General features: G+C 37.8%; 1 protein-coding gene across 1 annotated transcript in view; it reads right to left on the bottom strand.

Moving 5' to 3' along the window:
- Positions 1-18392: 18392 nt before the first annotated feature.
- The window catches only part of LOC127411674 (fibropellin-1-like), a 36206-nt gene continuing 30911 nt past the window's right edge, over positions 18393-23687 (bottom strand). Inside the window, exons 2-3 of the mRNA XM_051647389.1 lie at positions 19333-19423; positions 18393-18597 (exon numbers count right to left, since the gene is read on the bottom strand). Coding sequence (XP_051503349.1) covers positions 18444-18597; positions 19333-19423 — 245 coding nt within the window. The 3' untranslated portion in view covers positions 18393-18443. The remainder of the gene's footprint in view (positions 18598-19332; positions 19424-23687) is intronic.

The following is a 23687-nucleotide window of genomic DNA, read 5'->3' as shown; positions in this document are numbered from 1 at the left end:
CCATTTATGTGATTTAAAGAGATTTAGATAAAAAGGATATATGGTACATTAGTGATACTGTATGTGGGATTCCATAAGGAATAGCAAGACCTTTTCAAAAGAGTAATTACAGGAGAAAACAGCAGCTAAGGATTTATTCCAAACAAGCCTCTGAGGTCCTTTTAGCCAGCCAAGTATTTAATCTCAGGGGTACTTATAAGGCTGTGCTAGGTATTAAATTAATTAGGGATAGAAGCATTTTAAATCAAACATTTCTACATGTGTTTAGATGATTCTGTAGTTGTTATTTAGAAGAACAGTCACCGCTATACTGTATAAAGTTTGTATGCACATACGGTATTCCCACATCTGAATATGTATACTTCCCTACAATATAGTAAGCAAAAAGTAGTATGTCAAGTGATTAGGATATCCAAATAGCCATCATTACACCCGTGTAAATTATTTTCACAGTTGTTGTTAGTATATCATAGGTCAATGAACATATACACCGATGAGCCAAAACCTTATGACCACCTGCCTAATATGATGTTGATCCTCCGCGTGCCACCAAAACAGCACTGACCCGACGAGACATGGACTCTAGAAGACCCCTGAAGCTGTGCTGTGGTATCCTTCAAATCCTGTAAGTTGCGAGGTGGAGCCACCGTGGATCAGACTTGTTGGTCCAGCACATCCCACAGATGCTCAGTCGGATTGAGATCTGGGGAATTTGGAGCCAGGACAACACTTTGAACTCTTCATCCTGTTCCTCAAAGCATTCCCGAACACTGTGTGCAGTGTGGCAAGGCACATTATCCTGCTGAAAGAGGCCACTGCCATCAGGGAATACCATTGCCATGAAGGGGTGTACCTGGTCTGCAATGATATTTAGGTAGGTGGCACGTGTCAAATTGACGTCCACATGAATGGACCCAGGGTTTCCCAGCAGAACATTGCCCAGAGCATCACACTCCCTCCACTGGCTTTTTTATTTCCACAGTGCATCTTGATGCCATCACTTCCCCAGGTAAATGGCACACACGTACACTGCTGTCCACGTGATGTAAAAAAAAAAAAAAAAAACTGAACTCATTGACCATTTCAGAGATGCTCTGACTCAATCATCTGGCCATAACAATTTGACCCTTGTCGAAGTCACTCAGGTCTTTACTCCTGCCCATCTCTCCAGCATTCAACACATTGACTACGAGAAATTATTGTATGTTTAGCATCTAATCTACCCAGACCTTGACATGTGGCCTTGTTAGGAGATGATCAGTGTTATTTGCTCCATCTGTGAGTGGTCATACTGTTTTGGCTAATCAGTGTAGGTTAGACAGTGCCAACATGGTGGACATGGTGGGCAGGATTTATTTATACTACACACCTGCATACCCAAAAAACTTCATAAGCAGTCGAGAAGAGAGGTTCTTCACCAAATTTAGCTCAAATTCTGAATTACAGGAATTTGAACACAGAAATAGTCTCTCGGGTCTGTTGGGGATTTTGAGTTGTTGGTAATAAACAATCACTAATTACTAGAGCTGTCAGAATTAACATGTTAACGCATGCGATTAATTCAAAAAGTTTAACGTGTTAATTTTTCATAATTGCGATTTACGCCTTTACTGTAATACAGCATAAATCAGCATAAACACTTTGGAGGGCAGAACATTTGCAATGTGTCCGCCCAGAGTCATTACACTGATGCACACTTTACAACACACACACATGTTGGTGCAGCTATCCTTACGAGGACTCTCCATAGACATAACGATTTTTATACTGTATGAACTTTAGATTCTATCCCCTAACCCTACCCCTAAACCTAACCCTCACAAAAAACGTTCTGCCTTTTTACATTTAAAAAAAAAAAAAACATTGTTTAGTATGTTTTTTTAAGCGATTTGAATTATGGGGACACTAGAAATGTCCTCATAAACCACATTAATAGCATAATACCCTTGTAATTACCAGTTTGTAACCTAAAAAAAAGTCCTCGTAAACCTCGTAAAAGTGGTTTGTTTCTTTTTTGAACCATATATTTAAAAACCTTTCTTTGATGCTTGCATTAATTTCTTCAAAGTTTATTTTCAAATCTGGTTCATAAATTGTATATAATTTTTATAGCAGAATTACATGGCATGGGGTGAAATGTTTGAGGAAAGAAGTAGTTTGCACACAGTCATATAGTTTGCAAATCTTTATTAGCTTACAGCATTTCGGTCAAAGATCTTCTTCAGGCATTCTATTAATTTCTCTGAAGATTCTTCCAGATGCAGATATTATATATATTACCATATGTTACCATCATGATTTTCCTGACAAGTTTCACCAATGATGTTGGCAATGTGCTCGAATTAACCAGATAGGCTAATGTTAATTGTGTTGGACATCCTCCTGCTGGCATGAACCGTTTCATGAATGAGGCCCATTACATCTGTGGCGATTTTACATTTACACATAAAATATGCTCTTACAAGCAAATGGCACTGGCATCATTGGTTTCTGCCAGAACAGGATTATGGAAGACTATACATAATGTAATAATATTTTCACTGTGCCATATATGTAGGATATTTGCAGTTGTTGAATCAGTCTTTTGCCTTTCAGTTCTCGATTCTCTTCTCTTCTCAAGAGATTATTGTGCTCCATTTCCCATTTTAAAGCATTAAAAGAAAACTGCCATAACCCGGAAAATATGTCTGACCTTTCCATTCTATCATCTTTGTTGTCATTGAAAGTTTTGAATATGAAACAGATATTTTAGGCCAGATGTTTTATTTCAGGGGGTCAGGCAGATAGAAGCTTACTCTCATTCTCTGTCTCTTGTTAATTAACTTTTGATGCCCACGTAGTGTCATTTCTGGCCTTTGGAAACAGGCACTATTGTTGTATCAGGCACTATTTTGCAAATTTTGAAGCTTAAGCTTGAAGCTTAAGGAGGAATTATGATCTTCAATATAACGGAAGTATGATTTTTTTTTTTTTTAGTAGGCCCAGTGTTCGAATAATGTCAGAGCTCTTGCCCCTCAATCCACCCTTTTTAATCCTTGTGTTGTTCGTTTGTTCTAACACCTTTTGTGTTCCCGGTCAAAAATGACCGACCCACTCAGATTGTTAATAAATCTCTTATATTGCATATATTATCCCTAGATATTGCATTCGATCTTTTTGTCAACTTCTTTTTTAGTGATTATAACAGATTTTGTTTTTCTTTTTTGAATATATATATATATATATATATATATATATATATATATATATATATATATATATATATATATATATATATAAAAATGATTGAAGGATTCATCAAACTGATTATACATTTTGAATATAAATTATGTAATAAATTAATTACCACTTGCTTGATCTTAACAAAATATGTGTCATTTTATAGTTTAGAGTCTGGACATTACAATGCATACAGCTGATCCTACCAGTTCTTAAATAATGCTTTTTAATTTGCTAAAGAATTAGAACTGTTTTATTCTAATAATTGGTTCATTTGTTATCACAACAATTATATTCAGAGTTGGTAACAGCATAAAAGAGGAAGGAAAGGTCTCAATTAGTAAAAATCATTAAGCAAATTTGTTTCACTCAGAGGCCAAACTGCAGTGAGTATTAGCGTATGAAATTTCCACTGACACACATAAATATAATAAACAGGAGTGTCCTTTTGTCACGTTTTTCCTTAATACTTCCTGAAACATACATATAACATAGACAATGACATAGCGTAACTTTCAGCAGACTATCCCGATTCAAACGAGCCCAAACACAACAGAATATAAGTAGATTCTTGAAATATTCCTCAAAAAGTGTACATGAAAAGACAAAGCACAAAAGGGTGCACAACACACTTCCAGAGAAAAAATAAAAAATAAAAAAATAAATTAAGTTGTTAAACTTGTTGGAATGTCATACAAATAGTGTTTGTACTTGTAGGGTGCTGTAGTCCATCCTAACAGTCATATGTGACAGTTTCCTGAAATGTGGCAGCTCTGTCTCAGAGGCTTACTCTCACTGTTAAACCTTGAACTTTGATTTCATTACAGCCTGGGGCCCCTTTTAACAAACATGGCCCTCTTCAGAGTGTTCATCAAAGACATTGTGTGCATATTCATTTTGATTTAAGATTCTGTGGATAAATGCACCGTAGAATTCCGATGCATTTCTGCGTTTTACCCCTAAAACAGTAATTTCTGCATGTCTAATTTTTTTTATTTGGTTTGATTTGTTAAAGTAGTAGTTCACCACGAAAACATTTTTGTCATCATTTTTTCGCCCTCATGTTGTACCGACCTCATACTATTTTCTTTCCTCTGTGAAACACAAAAGGAGCTGTACAAAAAAGGAGCACCGTAAAAGTAGTCCATCCATATGACTCGGTCCTTGCATGTTACATGACTGATTGCAATGCAGCAAATTCAAATATACATGATATGATTTGCTGCACTGAGATCATATTGAGTACTTTCTATAATACTTTCATGGTCTTTATTGTCTTTTTTTTAAGAGCAGTATAAATCGCCAACAATTTTCCTTGCAAGGAAAAGAGCAGGTCAGACATTCTACCTAACATCTACATTTTGTGTTTAGGAATGGAAAATTAATAGTTGTCATTTGCTATTGAAATGACAACAATTCATTTTCCAACCCTAACTAGTATTCCGACAAAGTAAATAGTGTTATACATTGTATAATAATGATGAAACTGAACACATTCAAATGCTCCAATAATTCATGCCGTAATAATTTACAAGATATATTGATAACCTGAGTACAAAGCTCACATTCATGTTGATCTCATATCTGTGACCGGTCCATCCAGCCTCAGTTGACAGTTGTATGTTTAAATTCCATCCAGGCAACAGTAATGAAAAAATAGATTGTTTGTATGCTCTGACATTTCTAAACTCTGCATTTATTATTTATGATTTATGAAAGATTATTTTAAACATCGATGAAGCTACAGCATAACAATCCCTAAACATATCTACATGCGGTGATTCCTAACAAAGGCTTTCTTTAGCTTACATTTAACCAGAAAAGCAAGACGTTGAAAACTACACACTCAAATACATGATTTAAATGTGCAAGACTCTTGTAAACAATATATGGTCAGGTCATATTATAATTGTAAGTCACATTTTGTGTAAGTCATTACACTCTCAAACAATCCTGCTGTCTTGATAGAGTCACAATGATGGTTAAATAATGTGCAAGTGCAACATTTACTGGGCTGTAATTAAATAGCTCGTTTCCCAGTTAATGTCAACCCATATCTTTTATCCATGTATCCTAAAACTCATAGCAAGTATAATGACTTTATAAAATTTAAAGATTGCATGTTAAAGATATGCTTGTTTATCTTTATGAACTGTTGTCAACTGTTGTGTCTTCTTTTTCATTTTTACATTGCATCCCTAAGTTGATTATTACCTTGCTGTAAAAACATCTTAAAAAAGCCAAAGATGTTTTGCTGGTTTAAGCAGATTGACCAGTTGAAAAGTGCCGAAAACCCCTTTTGGCTGTTTTAGTAGGGTAAAATTATTATTGTCATAGTATGCAGTCTACAACACACACTTTAAAATGACATAACTAATATTTCTAGGCAATCTGAGATATAAGATTCCCTGGGATAAATCTGTCCCACCAAAAACTTTGACTATTTTAAAAGCATTGGCACTTCATTTTAAAATCAAATTGTTAACTTGGTTAGCAGCAGGAAACAGCTGGTAATGACTAATTAGTCCTACCAGTCTGCCAATCAGCTAATTGAAAGTAAGCTGGCAAGAAAGACTTCAAGCTAATTTAATTGTTTAAAAAAAAAAAACACACACAGGTACCATGTCGCTCAGCATGGCTGTGATGGCCATTTACAAACCTGTCCATCACAGAGCTTGAAATATGAACTGTTCCAGCTCAGTAAGGTTAATATACCTTCCATGAACACAGGGGTTGGATAAGCACTTGTCAATGTTTCTCTCACAGGGAGGACAAACCCCCTATTAATGCCCATTGTTGTGAAATTAAATGCTATTAAATGGCTGTGGTTTTTTTGGTATCCACGTACTTTTGGCCATGTTCATTATTTCTTAATGTGGATGTAAATCCACTCCAAAAAGGCTCAGTAACAAATACCCTAATAGGTCATAATTTACCAGGAAAAACTGTAAAGAAGAGCCAGTAAAATCTAGAGGCGAGTACGACACTGAAGACACACAGGGACAGGTTGACAAATGACAGTGATAAAATGCGAGCCAAAGAGCTGTGATACTAAAGAGCAGACAGCCATTATTCTTTGCCTCTGTAACTACACAAACAAATGGAACCATGTCCAAAAGCCCCAAGACATCTAAATAAAGAGCGAAAGTGAAAATATAATTCATATGCTGATTTTACAGGAACATAAACATAATTCAAGCCTGACTACACCAATAATTCAGTAACTTCGGGCGACAACAGGGCCATCAGCTGCTGATCAGGTCATGCACTCACACTAAATTAAAACTTTATTTCAATTACTCCACGCTTAATACACGGCAAGGGAGAATACGAACATGCACCCCTGGTACTTGTTGCTAAAGAAGTTTTCAACCTTTTCTACTTAACGCTGTTCTTCACGCCGAGGTGTTTTGGTGTGTCTCGAAGGCAGCATAGATAAATAAATGAAGGAACTAAAACAAAACAATGAGGCAGATCATTAACATCTTCTAATTAAAGTGTTTTCCCCAATTGCTCATTCACAGACCGTTGTTAATTTCCTTCATACTGACCTGCTGGTTAAGCCGTAATGAATTTATTTCCCTGCGGCCAGCCATCAACAAACACAACATGGAAGTGTCAGTGTATTGAATGGGTATGAATTAACTGTAAAAATCTTGTTAACCCCACAACACGAACAGACATTTTGATATTCTGTCATGATTACTAGAGTATTTGGGGATGTACCAATCGTCCGATGGTGCCCTGCGAAATGGACTTCATGGAACTCCTAATCTGTGGCATTTAGTTGTTGCTTGTGTTTGATGATGTTTCAGGCTGTTTCCAATGCTCAGTGTGTAAAGAGCAATGAACACAGCATAGGAGCCCTTTGAATTGGAAAACAGCTCTTGGCACTGTGCTTTTTTAACTCCAATCGTCAGTCAAGTACTTCATATTTTGCTGCTACGATGCTATCAAGAAGACTGCAGATCATTGGGCAGAAAGTGGGAGCCTCACTCGCTTCATAGACAATACATTTACACTGTCAGCGCTCCTAATGAGATTATACAAAACCTCTTAATCTGCATTTCCTTGTCTGATTTGACAAATAATGCGCCACTTCATCTAACTATGAGAAACCATGCAGGGGAGAGATTATAAAGCTGTCGGGTTAATCCTAATGTTGGCTTTCTTAAGGGTGCTCACTGTACTTATCGTAGAGGATAAAAAAGACCATATAATCTTCTCCTCCACTCCTCTACTTCTCTTTGCAGAAATGTCTCAAACCCACAGCGACTTATGAGATTTTCTGTCCAAAACAAACAAAAAAAAAAAACGAGAAAGATAAAGAAAGAGAAATAACCACCATAGTGATGATGGAAAAAGAGAGGAAGAGCTTCATATATCAAGAAGAAGACAACAGTCATTGTTTAAAGGAACAGTTCACCCAAGAATGAAAACAGTTTTTATGATACTTTTGGGTAATTTTGTTAGCAGCACCTAATAAACAAGCAAAAAAAAAAATAAAAAAAATAAAATAAAAAAATAGTTTTTTCTAAAAATATGTGTCCACATATGTGGACAGCAGGACATTTTAAATAATACCAAGCTATAGAAAGTCATATATTTTTTTTTTCATAAAATTGTTTATTATGTGTTGGTTATTTGTGTTTTTGAGATATTACAGACATTACAGCTGATTTTCTGTAAAGCTGAATAAACAATTCTGATTTAAAGTAATGACCAGCATCATCCAATCACTGCCAACCATGTTAAAATACAATTTTGCATTATAAATTCTGAATCTATGTACTGATTACAATTTTCTCATGTCTGCCAAACATGTTGAGTAGTCCAAACATCATCTGCAGCCTGAAACGAAACTTTTGGTCAGATTTTAGGAGTGAATGCACTTAGCTGCTAAGGATGTCTCTTTGCTCTCTTGCTCCCTTCCCATATTTAGTGAATGTCTTAACCTCCAGTGTGCTTTCTGTCTGCACTGGTCTCAGAGCAGTTCGAAATGCACCTTCTTTTCATTTCTATATTATGCCTCCGAAAGCAACTTGTTTCAGATTTTGGATGAATCAATTGAGTCTCAATGTGAAAATGTACAGTGAATATATGAATGCATTTACTAATGTTAATGAATAGAACTGTATTGTACAGTGATAGCAAAATGTATACTAAAATGAAGCTAAATAACCCCACAAATTTGTTAATGTGGAAAGTGATTCAAAACAACGTCTTTTCAAATTTTGTGGGAATAATATCCCACAATCCACGTATGTGTACATCATGTTTATTATCATGCCAATGCGCGAAAAATGAATGATTTTTTCTAAAGTGGCATATCAAACTAAATTAGAAACACTACTCTTTACACCCAAACAAGTTTCAGTGAAAAACTTTAAAGAGGTTTCTTACCAGAGGCCCTTTTGTTGGCTCTGCGCTGTAGAAGCACTTCATGGAAAACAACGCCATGTTGTTATGTCATTTGACTCAAGTCTCAAGTCAAGACTGTGTCAGAATTTAACCCTTAAATTACAGTCTAAAGGGTGGTGAACAGTATTCATTCGGCTTCAGTTAATTAAAATTATGCATCGTGTAGAGCGAATCCAAAATACAATGCATGAGGTGTGTAAAATGTGGCACTGTACACTGGCATTGTATTGCAAAGATGCAAATCGATCTTCATTACAACATCTCCTTGTGTGTTCTGCATAAGTAACCAAGTCATATGGTTTTGGAATGACACAAGGGTGAGTAAATTATGACAGAATTTTCCTTGTTGGGTGAACTATTCCTTTAAATGTGAAGTGTGCAATTTCTGAGCATCTAGCTATTACCACAACATCAGTGATTCATCAAATGATGGAGAAGAGTGTTATAACAGGACAAATATCCATCTGTCATTGGTTGGACACACAAATAGTCCCACCCCAATATTGCGCCATTGGTTGTGCCAATGTTGTTGTGTTGGGGTGGTCAAGATGCTCCAAAAAACAGAGCAATGTTTTGAATGCACCACATAGCCACAGTGTTTACACTTGTCAGGGGACAAGACATTAAAAAACAAACATTTAAAACAACTGATATGATGGAAATTGAACTGATATGAACAGCGATTGTGTAGGTTTCTGTGCTTTGATGTACCATAATCGTCTTGGTTACCGATGTAACCTCTGTTCCCTGATGGAAGGAATGAGGCATTGTGTCGATGTAGTGACACTAAGGGTTCGATCTTGAGAGCCCAATCACCTTTGCTTAAAATAGAAAATGCCAATGAGAATTGACAAGTAGAATTTGCATGCCACTCTCCACCCCGGACATATGGGTATAAAAGGAGATGGCCTGCAACACTCTTTCAGATTTATGCTGAGGAGCCGATAGGGAGTCCCGGCCATGTCAGCGGCCGGTTCAGCGCCACAGCAGGAGGGACACAACGTCTCGTTCCCTCCATCAGGGAACAGAGGTTACATCAGTAACCAGACATTCCCTGTCTGTCACTCACTCGACGTTGTGTCGATGTAGTGACACTAGGGGTTCCTATAGGAAACGCCGCAGGTGCTGAACCATGTCACGAGATACAGAAGAGTGGACACGGGCAAGCTGCTGCATGCCTTGCAGCGAGCGCTCAACCACATCGTGACCTTCCAGCGAGTTAGGTAAGGCATCTCCCTAGTCCCGTTAAGGGGGGAGGAGGCACTTACCCAAGGAGGCTACCGGTGGAGCCTTTCCTGATTTGCAGTTAAGCAATTTCCCGCCGAGCACTTTCTAGAATAGCACTGGGAAGTGCTCTTCCCTCTCCAGGAGGGAGGGCACTACGGAGACCACATCCTACCAGAGGCAGGTTAACATATGGAGAATACCTCACATGGACTTACCAACGGGGAAGTTCTCATATGGAATGATACCACCGGAGGACCCTATCTACAGAGAGGGTATGCAGCAACAGTGGCCAAGGCAGAGAAAGCTCTGGTGAGGGGAAACACAGGGTTCACCTACGGGGAAACCGAACAGTGGAAACTCATCATACGGGATTACCAAGGGGAATCACCACGTATGGAGCACTGAGCCCGAGCACACGGGCTCAACTGAAAAGGGGCATATCACGAGTACTGGGCATGGCACTCGAGACAGATTTCATGGCTGTCCGGAGGGGAGAGATAACGGGCACATCCAGTATCACAAACGCGGAAGGACATCTTTAAAAAGACGCCAAGCGTTTGCACGAGCTCTTTTATAAGGAAATATACTCTTTTGAATATACTTTTTTAAGTATTATTACTTAAGTATTAGTATTAAAGTACTATTTTAGCACCCGTAGACTCAGCTGCCGAAGCACCCAGGGGAAACACAACACTCGACTGTGCGAGGGTGACCGCTGATATGCGCCATAAAATCCAGCAGCATAAGCGAAGGTAAGAGGATGAACACAAGCATGCATTCGGCTCCGAAGAAAAAATCTGAATGAGTGGTGCACGCCATCTCCTTTTATACCCATATGTCCGGGGTGGAGATTGGCATGCAAATTCCACTCGCCAATTCTCATTGGCCTTTTCTATTTTAAGTAAAGGTGATTGGGGGTCTCAAGATCGAACCCCTAGTGTCACTACATCGACACAACGTCGAGTGAGTGACAGACAGGGAACAAATAATACAAATAACAAACAGGCAATACTGTACATGATTTCCTCTTCCTTTTTTTCATGCAAAGCTCCCTATCGCAATGAAAAACTTTCTTCTGGATCTTAGCATGATCACTAATAAAGTAATTTCACCGAACGAGTCACATAATATGCCGTGCCTGAGTAACACACCATTTCAATGTAAAAATAATTTCACAACATATTAGCCATAGAGACATGTCAGATGGCAGGATGGCGCATATTGCTTTTTTGTGTCTTTGATTCTGCCTTCTTGAGAAGTTGCAATGCTGTTACACATCTTATTAGGGCAAATATTTTCTGTGAGCCCCAGTTGGTTGAACCAATCCAGAATATGTCCTCTGGCCTGAGCTCTCGGGGGATGCCTTGGTTTCCTCAGATGAGCTCTGAGCTGAGAAGAAAGTAATGACTGGTACAAGGCAGAGTACGGCCTGATAATAAAAGAGGTTTCTGTGGGACTTAGGGCCTGTGTGTCAGCCTGAGCTCTCCCAGGAGTTTCTGGGCCTCTGAGATTTCCTCCTCTCCCCTCGGCAGGATGAGGATAAATTCATGATACAGTACAAAAGACAAATGAAATTAATCTTCAAGCTGGCTGATGGTGATTAAGATGACATTCTTTTTTTTTTTTCTCTCTATAGAACAGCATTGATATTGGTTTTTGTGTGAAAAAGAAGACATATAAATGTGGGGTTGCAACTTGAGTTATTTGGATGTGAAAAATTATTTCTGTACATATGAACAGACACTGAAACGTAAAATATCGACAGCATCTAAAACGTAAAGCATTTTGTACATGTACAACATTCATACAAATGTTTACAAATCCTTTGAGGTTCATAGAATATTACATTTATTGGTTGATTTTATTGTATTTCTAAAAATTATGATTAATTAAATATGATTAATGGCATCACATTTATTTTACAGTTAACACATTTACCTAATTTGACGTACAACATTCGTAAAAATGTTTTTCAAATCCTTTGAGGTTCATAGATTATTACATTTATTGGTTGATATTATTGTATTTATAAAAATTGATGAATTAAAAATAATTAATGTATCACATTTATTTTACGCAGTATTTTATGTGTACTAATGTAATAATATCTACGGATGAGATCACCCTGTAGTTAGAGGAAAACAGTGGAAGAGAAAGGAATAATGATGAGATGAGGAAGTGCTTGATTATAATTCAGAAAACGATGAGAAGGTGTTCAGTTAACTCAAGGTTACAACTGTGTTTGCAAGTGTGTGGAGATATAGGTGGGAGTGTGCGATCTAATTAATGTGGTAAGTGTGCTGATGAACTATTTGTGTGTTCTTTCCACAGAGAATCTATCAAGCTCGGGGAACGGAGTCCATGTAGACACGATAAGCCCTGGTTTCTCTCATTGATTTTGTGTCTCTATCTTGGCCGAGGAGGACGTACCTGAGAAGACAGCACAACACACACATAAGAAGCCCCCAGGTTTGTTAATGCACACGCTGTCATGGAGGCAGGGGGAAGATTCACACTCGTTTACATTCAGGTTGCAAAATGTTCCAAAGTATCTGGAGACACAGTTACAATGGAAACTGGAAAAGCAAAAGGTAACAGAGCAAACTGGTCAAGCAGACACATTCTTACTGTGTGTAGTGTGAAGCATTTACATGTTTCCATTGATTATGGTATAAATAATGGGGGGTTGTACTTGTTTTGATTTTATTTCTGCATTATATTTAATGCATTATATTATGGTATCTTAATATTGTATAAAGAATTAGCCTTTTCATTTAGTTGGATGATTATATTAATAGTTCATTTTTCAGTTGTTGCTGCTTGAACTTTAATAAGGGGAACATGTGCTCTCTCATGAGGGCAAGGGATGAAAGGAAAGCGGAGATAGAGCGCAAGTATCTGGACTCTACGGGTGCAACTATTTTTAATGCTGTTTAATTGGGAGATATTTAATAAAGATGTCTGAATTACACCACATTTTGTAACTCGCATTTTTACTGAGATGCCTGTGTCAGGCGGAGTCTGAGAAGCTGCACCCATTAACGGTAATAAGAACTGTTTCACAGTTTGCACTTTTTTCCCTGTATACAAACTTTTTATATTCGCCATACCACTCCCACTGCATGATTCTTAACTGCTGAATCAAGTTTGTTGTCTTAAGCTACAATACTATGCCAGTATTCCCCACACTCCTTAATGTCATGACAGTGCTGCTGATGTCTTAAAGGAGCCGCACATCTTTTGCGACATGAGCGATCGGTTTATGCGATTGGCCAAATTACCGATCACTGATTGAGTCATAGGACGTGAATATCAGCCGATACTGATCGGTGGCCAATCGATCGGAGAATCCTTAGACTGAAGTCTCCTGAAGCCATACAATAGTTTGAAAAATTGTCCCTTCCACTATAGCTCTAAAAATCTCATTCACGCTTGTCAATTAAAAATGACGCCTTGAGATGCAAAACAGCACTGATTCTTGTGCGTCACATGACATATTGCAATACATTTGATTTGAGAGCTAAAGAAAAGTGGAAAATAATCTTTAACCAATGGTTTAAATATCGGTCTGTTACAAAAAAGCTATCGTATGGCTATTTTTGTCTTTTTGGAGCTTGGCAGTTTAAATCACCATCCACGTTCCTTTTATGGTAAACAGATGCTCAGACTTTCTGCATAAAATGTATTTTTCAAAGAAAATAGAGGGTCGGAATGTCGTGGTGGTGATGATACAATATTCATTTTTTGGGTGAATCAGAGAAAGAGAAACAGGAAAGAAAACTGACAGGCTAGAGAAGGTCTGATTGACAGCACAAATATCTGAAGTTCATGTCATAATCATGACTTTGGCAAAATGATTGACAAGCTGATTTCTGCTTCAAATATCCTGTCACCTGTCTAATCTTAGAAGACTTGGCCTGTTCAGAGGCTCTGTAAAGAATCTCTAGTTGCACATAATTTCACTTCAATAATTGTGCAGTGCTCTGCCACTGTGATTTTTTTGCCAGTTTGTTGTTTCTGACCCTGTTTACACCTGGTATTAAGATGCGTCTCAGGTGATCCGATCACTTGTAGTCAGGTGAGACAGATCGTTGTTTACACCTGGTCGCTAAATGTGTCTCCTGTGACCACTTGTGTTCGGATTTGGACGGGGGGTCTCTGTTTCATGATGACATACATCAGTCACTATGTCAGTGTGTAACTGCATGATATTAAAGTGCAGCAAAGTCAGACAAGACAAAGAAAGTGCAAAAGAAAAGGCACGCTGTTTCTCCCAGTTGCGGTTGCAATTGAATCTAAGCACAAATGCAAAATGTCAAGCAGAATTATCTGTTATTTTAGTGGATTACCTGTATTAAAGGAGCTTTAGGTGATTGTACTTCTCATCTGTGTTGATATCAGACACACTGAATAAGATCCGTGAAGTTCTCGTGCTTCTGTATGTATCCGCTTTTTTTTTTTCCCCAATCGGACGTTTATTTCCTTTTAAAGCCGCTCATAACTGGCAAAGTTTAAACTTTTGCATACAGGATAGATTAACTTTTACACCTCAAATGCGATGTGGTCACTTGCGTTTTGACCTCATGCATATGTGGTTTTTGTGATCCAATCACAAAACATTTTAGACCCCATTTAGACCTATATTCAAGGCTGACCACATGTGATCGGATCACCCAAAACTCATCTTAATACCAGGTGAAAATGGGATTTTAGTGTTTTCTTAAAACATTTATTCTCTTCCTTTTTCTCTCAATTCTGCATGTTCTGCCTAGTTCCTAATCATTTCAGTCTGACCCTAACTGTTTGAGTGGCAAAATTCTGCACAGATTGTTTTACAAACCTGTCACCTGTGGTGTAAAATAACTAAGTAAAAATAATCAAGTACTTAAGTAGCTTTTTTCAAAATGTGTACTTTACTATATCAATTTAAATTTTTCTCTGATACATTAGCAAAATTGAATGTGGCAACCTGTGTGAACAGTCAAATGCATTTTTTTGGTCAAAATGTCCATCCATCTTGACATTAATGTATTATGTAAGTGTAAATAGACAAAAAAATAAATAAATGATATCTCAAAATATTTAATATTTTGAGATATTGCCTACAGGCAAGGCTCCGGGGCCAGATGGCTTTGCCGCTGAGTTTTTTAGATCTTATACTACAGAATTGGCTCCACTTTTGCTAGAAGTTTATCTGGAATCATTAAAGAATGGAAAGCTTCCGCCAACCATGACAAGCCCAGATCAGTCTGATTCTTAAAAAGGACAAAGATACAAGTTAGTTATCGTCCAATTTCCCTGATCCAGCTAGATGTTAAAATATTGAAAAAAAAAATTGGCTAACCGATTAAGTAAAGTTATGACATCTCTTATACATATAGATCAGGTGGGGTTTATTCGGGGCTGTAGCTCTTCTGATAACATTAGGCGTTTCATCAATATCATGTGTTCAGTGGCGAATGATCAGACTCCGGTTGCTGCCATCTCACTTGATGCCGAAAAAGCATTTGATATGGTAGAATGGGATTACCTTTTTAAGATTTTGGAAATGTATGGGTTTGGGAATACATTTACTGGATGGATTAAGTTACTTTATAGACACCAGGTAGCAGCGGTACAAACAAATGGATTAATTTCAGATTACTTTACTCTGGATAGGGGTACCCAGCAGGGTTGCACTCTTTCCCCATTATTGTTCTGTCTTGCCCTGGAACCATTAGTAGCCGCGATAAGAAAGGAGGATGATTTTCCAGGGATGATGGTGGGAGGTGTGGAGCATAAGCTTTTGCTTTACGCAGATGATATTTTATTATTCGTCACTGACCCTACTAGATCTGTGCCTTGCCTCCACAAAATTATTAATTCCTTTTCTAAGTTCTCGGGATACAGAGTTAATTGGTCTAAATCTGAAGCTTTGGCTCTGACAGCGTACTGCCCGATAACGACTTTTCAGCCGGGCACCTTTCAGTGGCCCAAACAGGGCATTAAGTAGTCGGGTATTTTATTCCCAGCAAATTTGTGTGATTTATTTAGAGTTAATTTTGACCCTTTAATAAAAAGGTTTTCAAGCAATGTGGGCAGGTGGGCTTCATTACATTTATCTATGATTAGGAAGGTTAATGTTATTAAAATGAATTGTATTCCAAAATTCAACTACCTGCTACATTCTCTCCCTATAGATGTCCCCCTCTCTTATTTCAAGCAATTTGATAGCATAGCAAATTCCTTCATTTGGAATGGTAAATGTCCCAGATTACATTTCAATAAACTGCATAGGCCGATTGACAAAGTTGGGCTAGGCCTTCCCAAGATTTTGTTTTATTATTATCCGTTCGGTCTCTGATATTTGGCTCATTGGTAGCTTCCACTTGAGAGAGTCCCTCCCTGGTTTTGTATTGAACAGGAATTTCTTGCCCCTATTTCGTAATTACAAAGCCTTTCTATCAAACTAACCGGAGAAGTTAAGTTACACCCCGTTTTCTCGCATTTGCACTCGGTATGGACAAAAGTGTCCAGAGTGTTTGATTTAGACATTAATTTAAATGTTGCCTCGAGCATATGGCTGAACCCAAAATTATGTATTAATAAGTTCCCTTTCTGCTGGTCAGAGTGGATTGTGAGGGGGGTTACTACACTCGGTGACCTATATGAGAGTGGAGTGTTGAGATCCTTTAAAAATTTAGTTGGGATTCCCAGATCTCAGTTCTTTAGGTATTTACAGCTGCACCACCTGCTCTGTACTATTTTTGGGAGTAGCATACACACCCCCTAGAGCGACAGACACAGGGAGGGGTGATTACTGCTTTTGGAAAAGGTCATGAGGTATCAGTGTATTACTCCCTGCTAATTCAGAGTCTGGGGACAGAGCTTTAAATCTATCAAGAGACTATGGGAGAAAGATTTAAACTTGGTATTGGAGGAGGGAGTGTGGGCTAGGATTCTAAAAAACATCAAGTCTGCATCTAGAGGTGCAAGGGTGCGCCTTATGCAATTCAAGATTTTTCATTGATTCTATTGGACCCCCGTAGATTGTATAGGCTTGGTCTTAAAGACACACCCACCTGCTAGCGATGCCAATCAGAGGATTGAGACAGAACCCATGTCTTTTGGTGGTGTGTTAAGATCCAATAATTTTGTGTTCAGAGTTTTGTGTGTGAGGTATTGGGCACTCAGGTTTCATTTTGCCCCAGACTCTGTATTTTGGGCGATGGGGCGGTCATCAATGTAGAGAATAGACACATAAAGTGTTGGGTCCTAACCAATGTCATGATCGTCAAACAGATAGTTTTAAAGGAATGGAGGTCGGCTGGAGTGCCCTCATTTCAGGAGTGGTGCTCAGAGATGGGGAGGGTGGCGGCCTTTGAAGAAGGGTCATTTAGAAGACTGGGGAAATTGGACTTGTTTGTGGGGAAATGGGGCAGATATCTGGCATTTCTGGAGGACTATCGGGGAGGGTCAGTGGAGAGAGAGGTGTAGTTATCAATATGTGTGATTACTATTTAATTTTTTTGTGTGTGTCAGTAATTATGTATGACCACTGGGTGTTGGGGTCAGGGTGGGGTTGGGGATTGGGAGGGGGAGGGGTAATAGTGGGGATTAATTGTTGATTCTGTGTACATATGTTTTGTTTTTCTGTGTTTAATATGTGAATCAATAACAAATTGTTAATCAGAACAATGCATATGAATTCAAAAGGAACTGAAGTGATTTCCAATTACAACCAAAAATCTACTATCTGAATAAAATGTCCTGTTCTTATCCATGTGTGACTCAACTTATTTTACTACACTGTCACTTATTGTATCCAATATTTCCTGCCTGAGACATAATTATGTGGTTTAAAAAGTGACAAACTGGATGAATCCATTTTATAATATGAATGGATTTGAATTTGTAGTATTTACTTTTACTTTTGATACTTAAGTGCTTTTAAAACTATTACTTTTTACTTTTACTTAGATCAAATTTTAATGAGTGACTTTTACTTTTAATTAAGTAATATATTGGTGTGGTATTTGTACTTTTACTTTAGCATGGTAATTGAGTACTCTGTCCACCAGTGCCTGTCACAATGATATGCAGGTAGCACAAACTATACATTTACATGAAAAAGGTGTTACTTAAAATGGCTAATTTAATTCTCAAGGTCAAAGAGAGGGTGAAAATTGTCAAGAAAACAAAAACTGCTTTTGGTACACAAAATAATAAAAGTGGACTGCAGATAACAATAAAAAAAGTTTGTTATGACCCCTTTAAAGTACAGAAAAAAATTGCTGCAGAACATCATGTCAAAGACCCAGATTATTTGTTACTCTTACTAAAGAATACTGCACATTATCTGCCGTAACAAAGGTTTGAGTGGTTATTAAAGCAGATCTTTATTTTGTCAGTAAACTACACACAAACAGACTTACAAACAACATCTGACAACAGAGCAAGGTGAAAGGGTACCACTGAGAAAGACCTCCCTGCTTAGAGCCCTCTAAAGCAAGCACTCCCATGTCAAAAGACATTTCTCCCCCCAGTTTAATAAAAACAAATCGTTCAGAGAGGGTGTTCAGGTCCCTACATCATAATCAATTTATAGTGGTTGCAGTGCAGAGTTGAGCAAGTGCAACAACAGTTCTGTATTGCCATGGCACTCGCCCGTTCTCAAGGTCTTGGCAGACACCTCGGTTCTGGCAGGGGTTGGTGGCACACTCATTGATGTCTTCCTCACAGTCCTGGCAGCTGCAGAGAGATGTCACAAAAGAAGGATCATTTTAGAGTTCTGAAAAAAGTTTGTGAAACTCTCTATAGTTTCTGCAACTATAATGTGATTTTACATTGCCATTTATATGCAAGAACTATAGCAAATGGTGTAGCAATGAAGGGCACTGAGGATATTTGCAACTCAAGCATACCGTAAAGGGGTGTAAAAGGTTCATTATTGCTATTAGTCTACCTACCCTCCAGTCGTCAGTATCAATCAGTTCAGACCGATCAGTTAAATTTTTGAGCAACATAGGCTATGAAAGCCATATATACTTTAAATCAATAATAATAATAATAATAATAATAATAACAATATATGATGAAACCTATGTCCAGTGGGTGTAAGAATACAGAAATTCCCAGTAAAACTTCGTCTCCCAATCTGACCCCGGTCTCCATTTGTCATTTTAGAAGTTTACCCCACTATAGTTTACTTCGACATTCCAATCCAGAAATGAGAAAAGGGTCCATTAAAATATCACATAATTAGCTTAGCAATATTATAACACCAAACTGTATATTGTGTATCAATGTCCTCAAATCTCTACAGATAATTAACAGCATATGGGTTTGGAACGACATGAGGGTGAGTTAACAATGACTGAATTTTCCTTTTTGTATGAACTATTTTTTTAACACTAGGCCAGAGGGCAGCATACCTGCTCACACAGAAAAACACAACTGAGAACTAAAATAAAGGCAAAAACTGACCTGTAACTGTTGACCCCATCCATGCAATGGTCTTGACAAGGTCTGGAGACACACTCGTAGCTATCAATTTCACAGCGAGTTCCCTCATAGCCTGCAAGACAGATGAGATGGTCATGGATCAGTGAGTCTCAATGCTCCCTGAAAGTGTTAGGATCAATGATAACAAAGGCCCTTGGTGAATGCCAACTTAATGGAACCGTACACCTCCCTATAGCCCATCTCATCTGCCAGGCCTCACGCTGCCGGCATCTCCTCTAAGGACCAGAGGGGCTCTAATAATACCTCAGTGCCTCTGCAGATATGGCTGAGGGCTCACGATGGAAGTGTAGAGAGGATCTTGTTAGGATGGGGGGGAGATGGAAGAGGTGAAGTTCAGGAGCCTCTTTGCTCGTGTTCATTACGAGGATGAAGGAGAGGAGGGGGTGTAATCAGCTCGGAGCTCTTGTTGGGAAAAAGGCCCTGAGAGACCTGAATATTCAGCTTTGCACTGGTGCCCTGCTGCTTTAAGCCTGTCCTTTGCTTGGAGAGAAATGTGTTGTGCCTCAAAATGATAATTTTGTGTTTCTCAAAAATGGGTTGCAGGTCTGGTCTGATAGAGTTGCGAAAGGCAGGGGAAAACAATGTTAAAATGCAAATAATAAAATGCAACTAACAAATTATCATGCATAGCTAGGATATCAAAATAAACAGGCTTAAAAAAATATATATATAAATGGAGGAGACAATGCTTCCCATAACATGGTGTAAAAGGCTGTGCGGCCAATCAAATATTACAGTATTTTTGCGCAACTTTACCTGTCACTTGGTAATGTGGCTAATGCAAACACAATATTTATCCCAGTGTTTATTCCATGTAGTAGGCTGGTAAAATCATGTCATATTTTGCCTATTTTGCATATGGTGTCAGGAGTATATATTAAAAGAATATTACTCATTCGATTGCATTTGTGTTACTATGTTATATTAATTTTGATTTGTTCCTCCTAATCTATAAAAAAAGCTAAAATCATGGTTACAGTGAGGCACTTACAATGGAAGCGAATAGGGCCAATCCATAAATGTGAAAATATGTACTTTTTCAAAAGTATAGCCACAACACATAAAAAATATGCACATTAACAATATTATAGTGTGATAAAATCGCTTAAAAACTTTTTTTGTGTGACGTTATAGCCAATATGACATAACACTGTAAACCATAAAACTACCATTAAAATGACAATTTAAACAACTTTACAGATCAAGTAATACATTTTAACAGAGGAATTAATGTTAGTGCTTTTAAAAATTGTAAGATTGACATTTCTGCCTTTAAACCCTCCAAAAATTGCCCTCATTCACTTCCATTGTAAGTGCCTCACTGTAACCTCGATATTATTTTATTTTTTAAAGAAAAAGAGGGACGAGTCGAAGTAATTTTTTTGATGCAATCAACATTATGCCACAAATGTGGTCAATTGAGCATAACTTGTATTAAACCCAGTGTATTCCATTAATACATTTGATATAAGGACATTTCTGTTTTAGTTGAATATGATATTCAGTGAAGGTATTGTGTTGGGTCGCCACTTGATATCCAATGTAGCATCTTCTTACTGAAACAAAACCAGTTGACAAACTGCTTTAAAGCAAGCTTTTTTTTTATTTATTTATTTATTTTTTCAGCAAATTTAGCCAGAAAACATAAAATGCTTATTTTTTTAAAGACAATCTTATATACAAGTATACTAGCTCTAAATACTTCACATTCTTCTTTTACCATTCAGGGCATCTTGTGAGTTTATGTCTAGTTGAGTGTTGAGAGCAGGTGCTACAAACAGGGTATCTGCATTTTCGAAGGAATTAAATGTAAGACTTTTTAAGGCCAAAAAAAAAAAAAAAAAATTTAATAAAAAAATAAGACCACTATCGCAATAAATACATTAAAAAAAATAAAAAATAAATAAAAACATTAAATAATTCATTAGCTGGTAAATACAAAACCACTGAGGCTACTTGGATGTCTCTGGACATGTTTTATATATTTTATTGTACATTTATGTTTTCTTTTTTTAAATAAGTTAATACAACATTAAAACTCTAAATGAAATCATTAAGAATGCATGTTGCTGGGGCCTGGGTAGCTCAGCAAGTAAAGATGCTGTCTACCACCCCTGGAGTCACGAGTTTGAATACAGGGTGTGCTGAGTGACTCCAGCCAGGTCTCCTAAGCAACCAAATTGGCCCGGTTGCAAGGGAGGGTAGAGTCACATGGGGTAACCTCCTCGTGGTCGCTATAATGTGGTTCGATCTTGGTGGGGCACGTGGTGAGTTGTGCGTGGATGCCGTGGAGAATAGCATGAAGCCTCCACACACACTATGTCTCTGCGGTAACGTGCTCAACAAGCCACGTGATGAGATGCACAGATTGACTGTCTCAGATGCGGAGGCAACTGAGAATCGTTCTCCGCCACCCGGATTGAGGCGAGTCATTACGCCACCACGAGGACTTGGAGCGCACTGGGAATTGGGCATTCCAAAAAAAAAAAAAAAAAAGAATGCATGTAGCCTAAAATATGCAGCCTATATTGTGACCCTTCTCTTTAGTCACTTGCTTTCCAGCAAGACGTGGCACAATAGACCAATGCTTTGGCAACGTCACCGCTTATGTCAAACACGGAGGTGGTGGCAAAAACCAAACCAAAGTTTTATCGGATTACATTGCTGAAAAATGATTCCGAGGGCTCTCGTTGACTGCTGTGGCTTCAAGCCATCAACAGAGCTGACTGGATTGAGGAGATCATTTCAACTCACAACTTTGCAGCAAAAATTTATAGTGAACATGATTACATGTTTGTTATTAACTCATTTCATTATAGTAATTGTATAGCTAAGAATATGTTTATTTATTATCTAACCTGTCAAATCTAACAACAAGCGGACTTTCTGCCACCACTTACTGCGCATGCGCTGACATTTTTATAAACAAGAGAGGATTGGTCTATAGACCTTATTCTGAGTCTGTATGAATTTGTCTCTGCCGTGGAACAAAAAAGGAGATGTTAAGCAAAACATTTAGTCTCATTCACTGTCACTGCATCTTTTTTTTCATTCAGTGAAAGTGAATGGTGACTGAAACTCCCTAATATCTCCCTTTAATATCCACTGAAATAAGAAAGTCTTACAGGTTTGCAACAGCATGAAGGTATGTAAATGATGACAATTTTCATTTTTGTGTTAAATATCTCAAGTAAAATTCAAAACTCGTCACTTACCTTAAAAATGGCCGTTTAAAGTTGACTAGATATATTGAAAATTTTAACAGATTAAATTATGAAAAGAACAGTGCTGCATAATTAGTTGATGTATACTGAAAACAGATTATATACAAATATTAAATATAGATAATATATATTATTTATATTTTTAATACTATAATATTTATATAATTATATTATTATTGTTTTGTATATTATTATTATTATTATTATTATTATTTTTTTTTTGTATTAACTGATTCAGATGGCAGAGAAAATACCTGTATATGTCAGATGGAGCTCTAGGGAGATGGAGATGAAAGATAACAGGTGTAACTCTGCAGCTAAGCAGTTCTATTAGCTTTACAATTATTGTCAACGGTAATGTAAAATAAGGAAGCGGCACGATTTGAAAGGCGTCAAAAGACCAACCTCGCATGCTTGAAAATGGCAACGTTAACATTATAAACAGTGGCGATAGTGTTAGCACATCGCTCGTTTACAGAGACTCAGAATAACGCCATTTGCATTTCAGATTAATGAAGGTTTGTACATGTGTAACATCGTAAGTTCAGTAAAAATGTGCTTGCTTGCACTTGTGTCAGCTGCTAAATGATGGATGAGAGAGATAGATAGATAGAGAGAGAGAGAGAGAGAGAGAGAGAGAGAGAGAGAGAGAGAGAGAGAGAGAGAGCGAGCGAGCGAGCTATGTCATTTATTGTGCACAGTACAATATCTGTTGGTTTATAAGCTGTCAGTCACAGCGTTGGTAGATCTCTTTTGAGATGATTTGGAATTTCAACATTAATGAATCTACAGCAAGAACACACAGTGAAACACAGCAAATGTTTACAGCCCCAGTTGCACAGGAGATGGGCAGGGGCAGATTATGACTAGCAAGGGCCCCGGGGCCAATTTTCTTTAGGGCCCCCCCAGGCCAATTATCTTTTAGATTGAATTATCTTTTAAAACTGAGATCCACGCAGTCCATTTTAGTTGATTTATTTAAGTCTCTTTTACATAGCCGCAAGAAGTAGGGGTCAAGTGCTGTCAAGTGCTGTCAAACTGCCGCGTTAATCTCGTTAACGAATGTAATGAAAATATTAAGGGGTATATTTG

The sequence above is a fragment of the Myxocyprinus asiaticus genome, chromosome 21 (genome assembly GCF_019703515.2).
Source record: "Myxocyprinus asiaticus isolate MX2 ecotype Aquarium Trade chromosome 21, UBuf_Myxa_2, whole genome shotgun sequence".
NCBI classification, from domain to species: Eukaryota; Metazoa; Chordata; class Actinopteri; order Cypriniformes; family Catostomidae; genus Myxocyprinus; species Myxocyprinus asiaticus.
The sequence above is the reverse complement of the archived record's forward strand: the minus strand, read 5'-3'. Positions and strand labels throughout refer to the sequence as shown.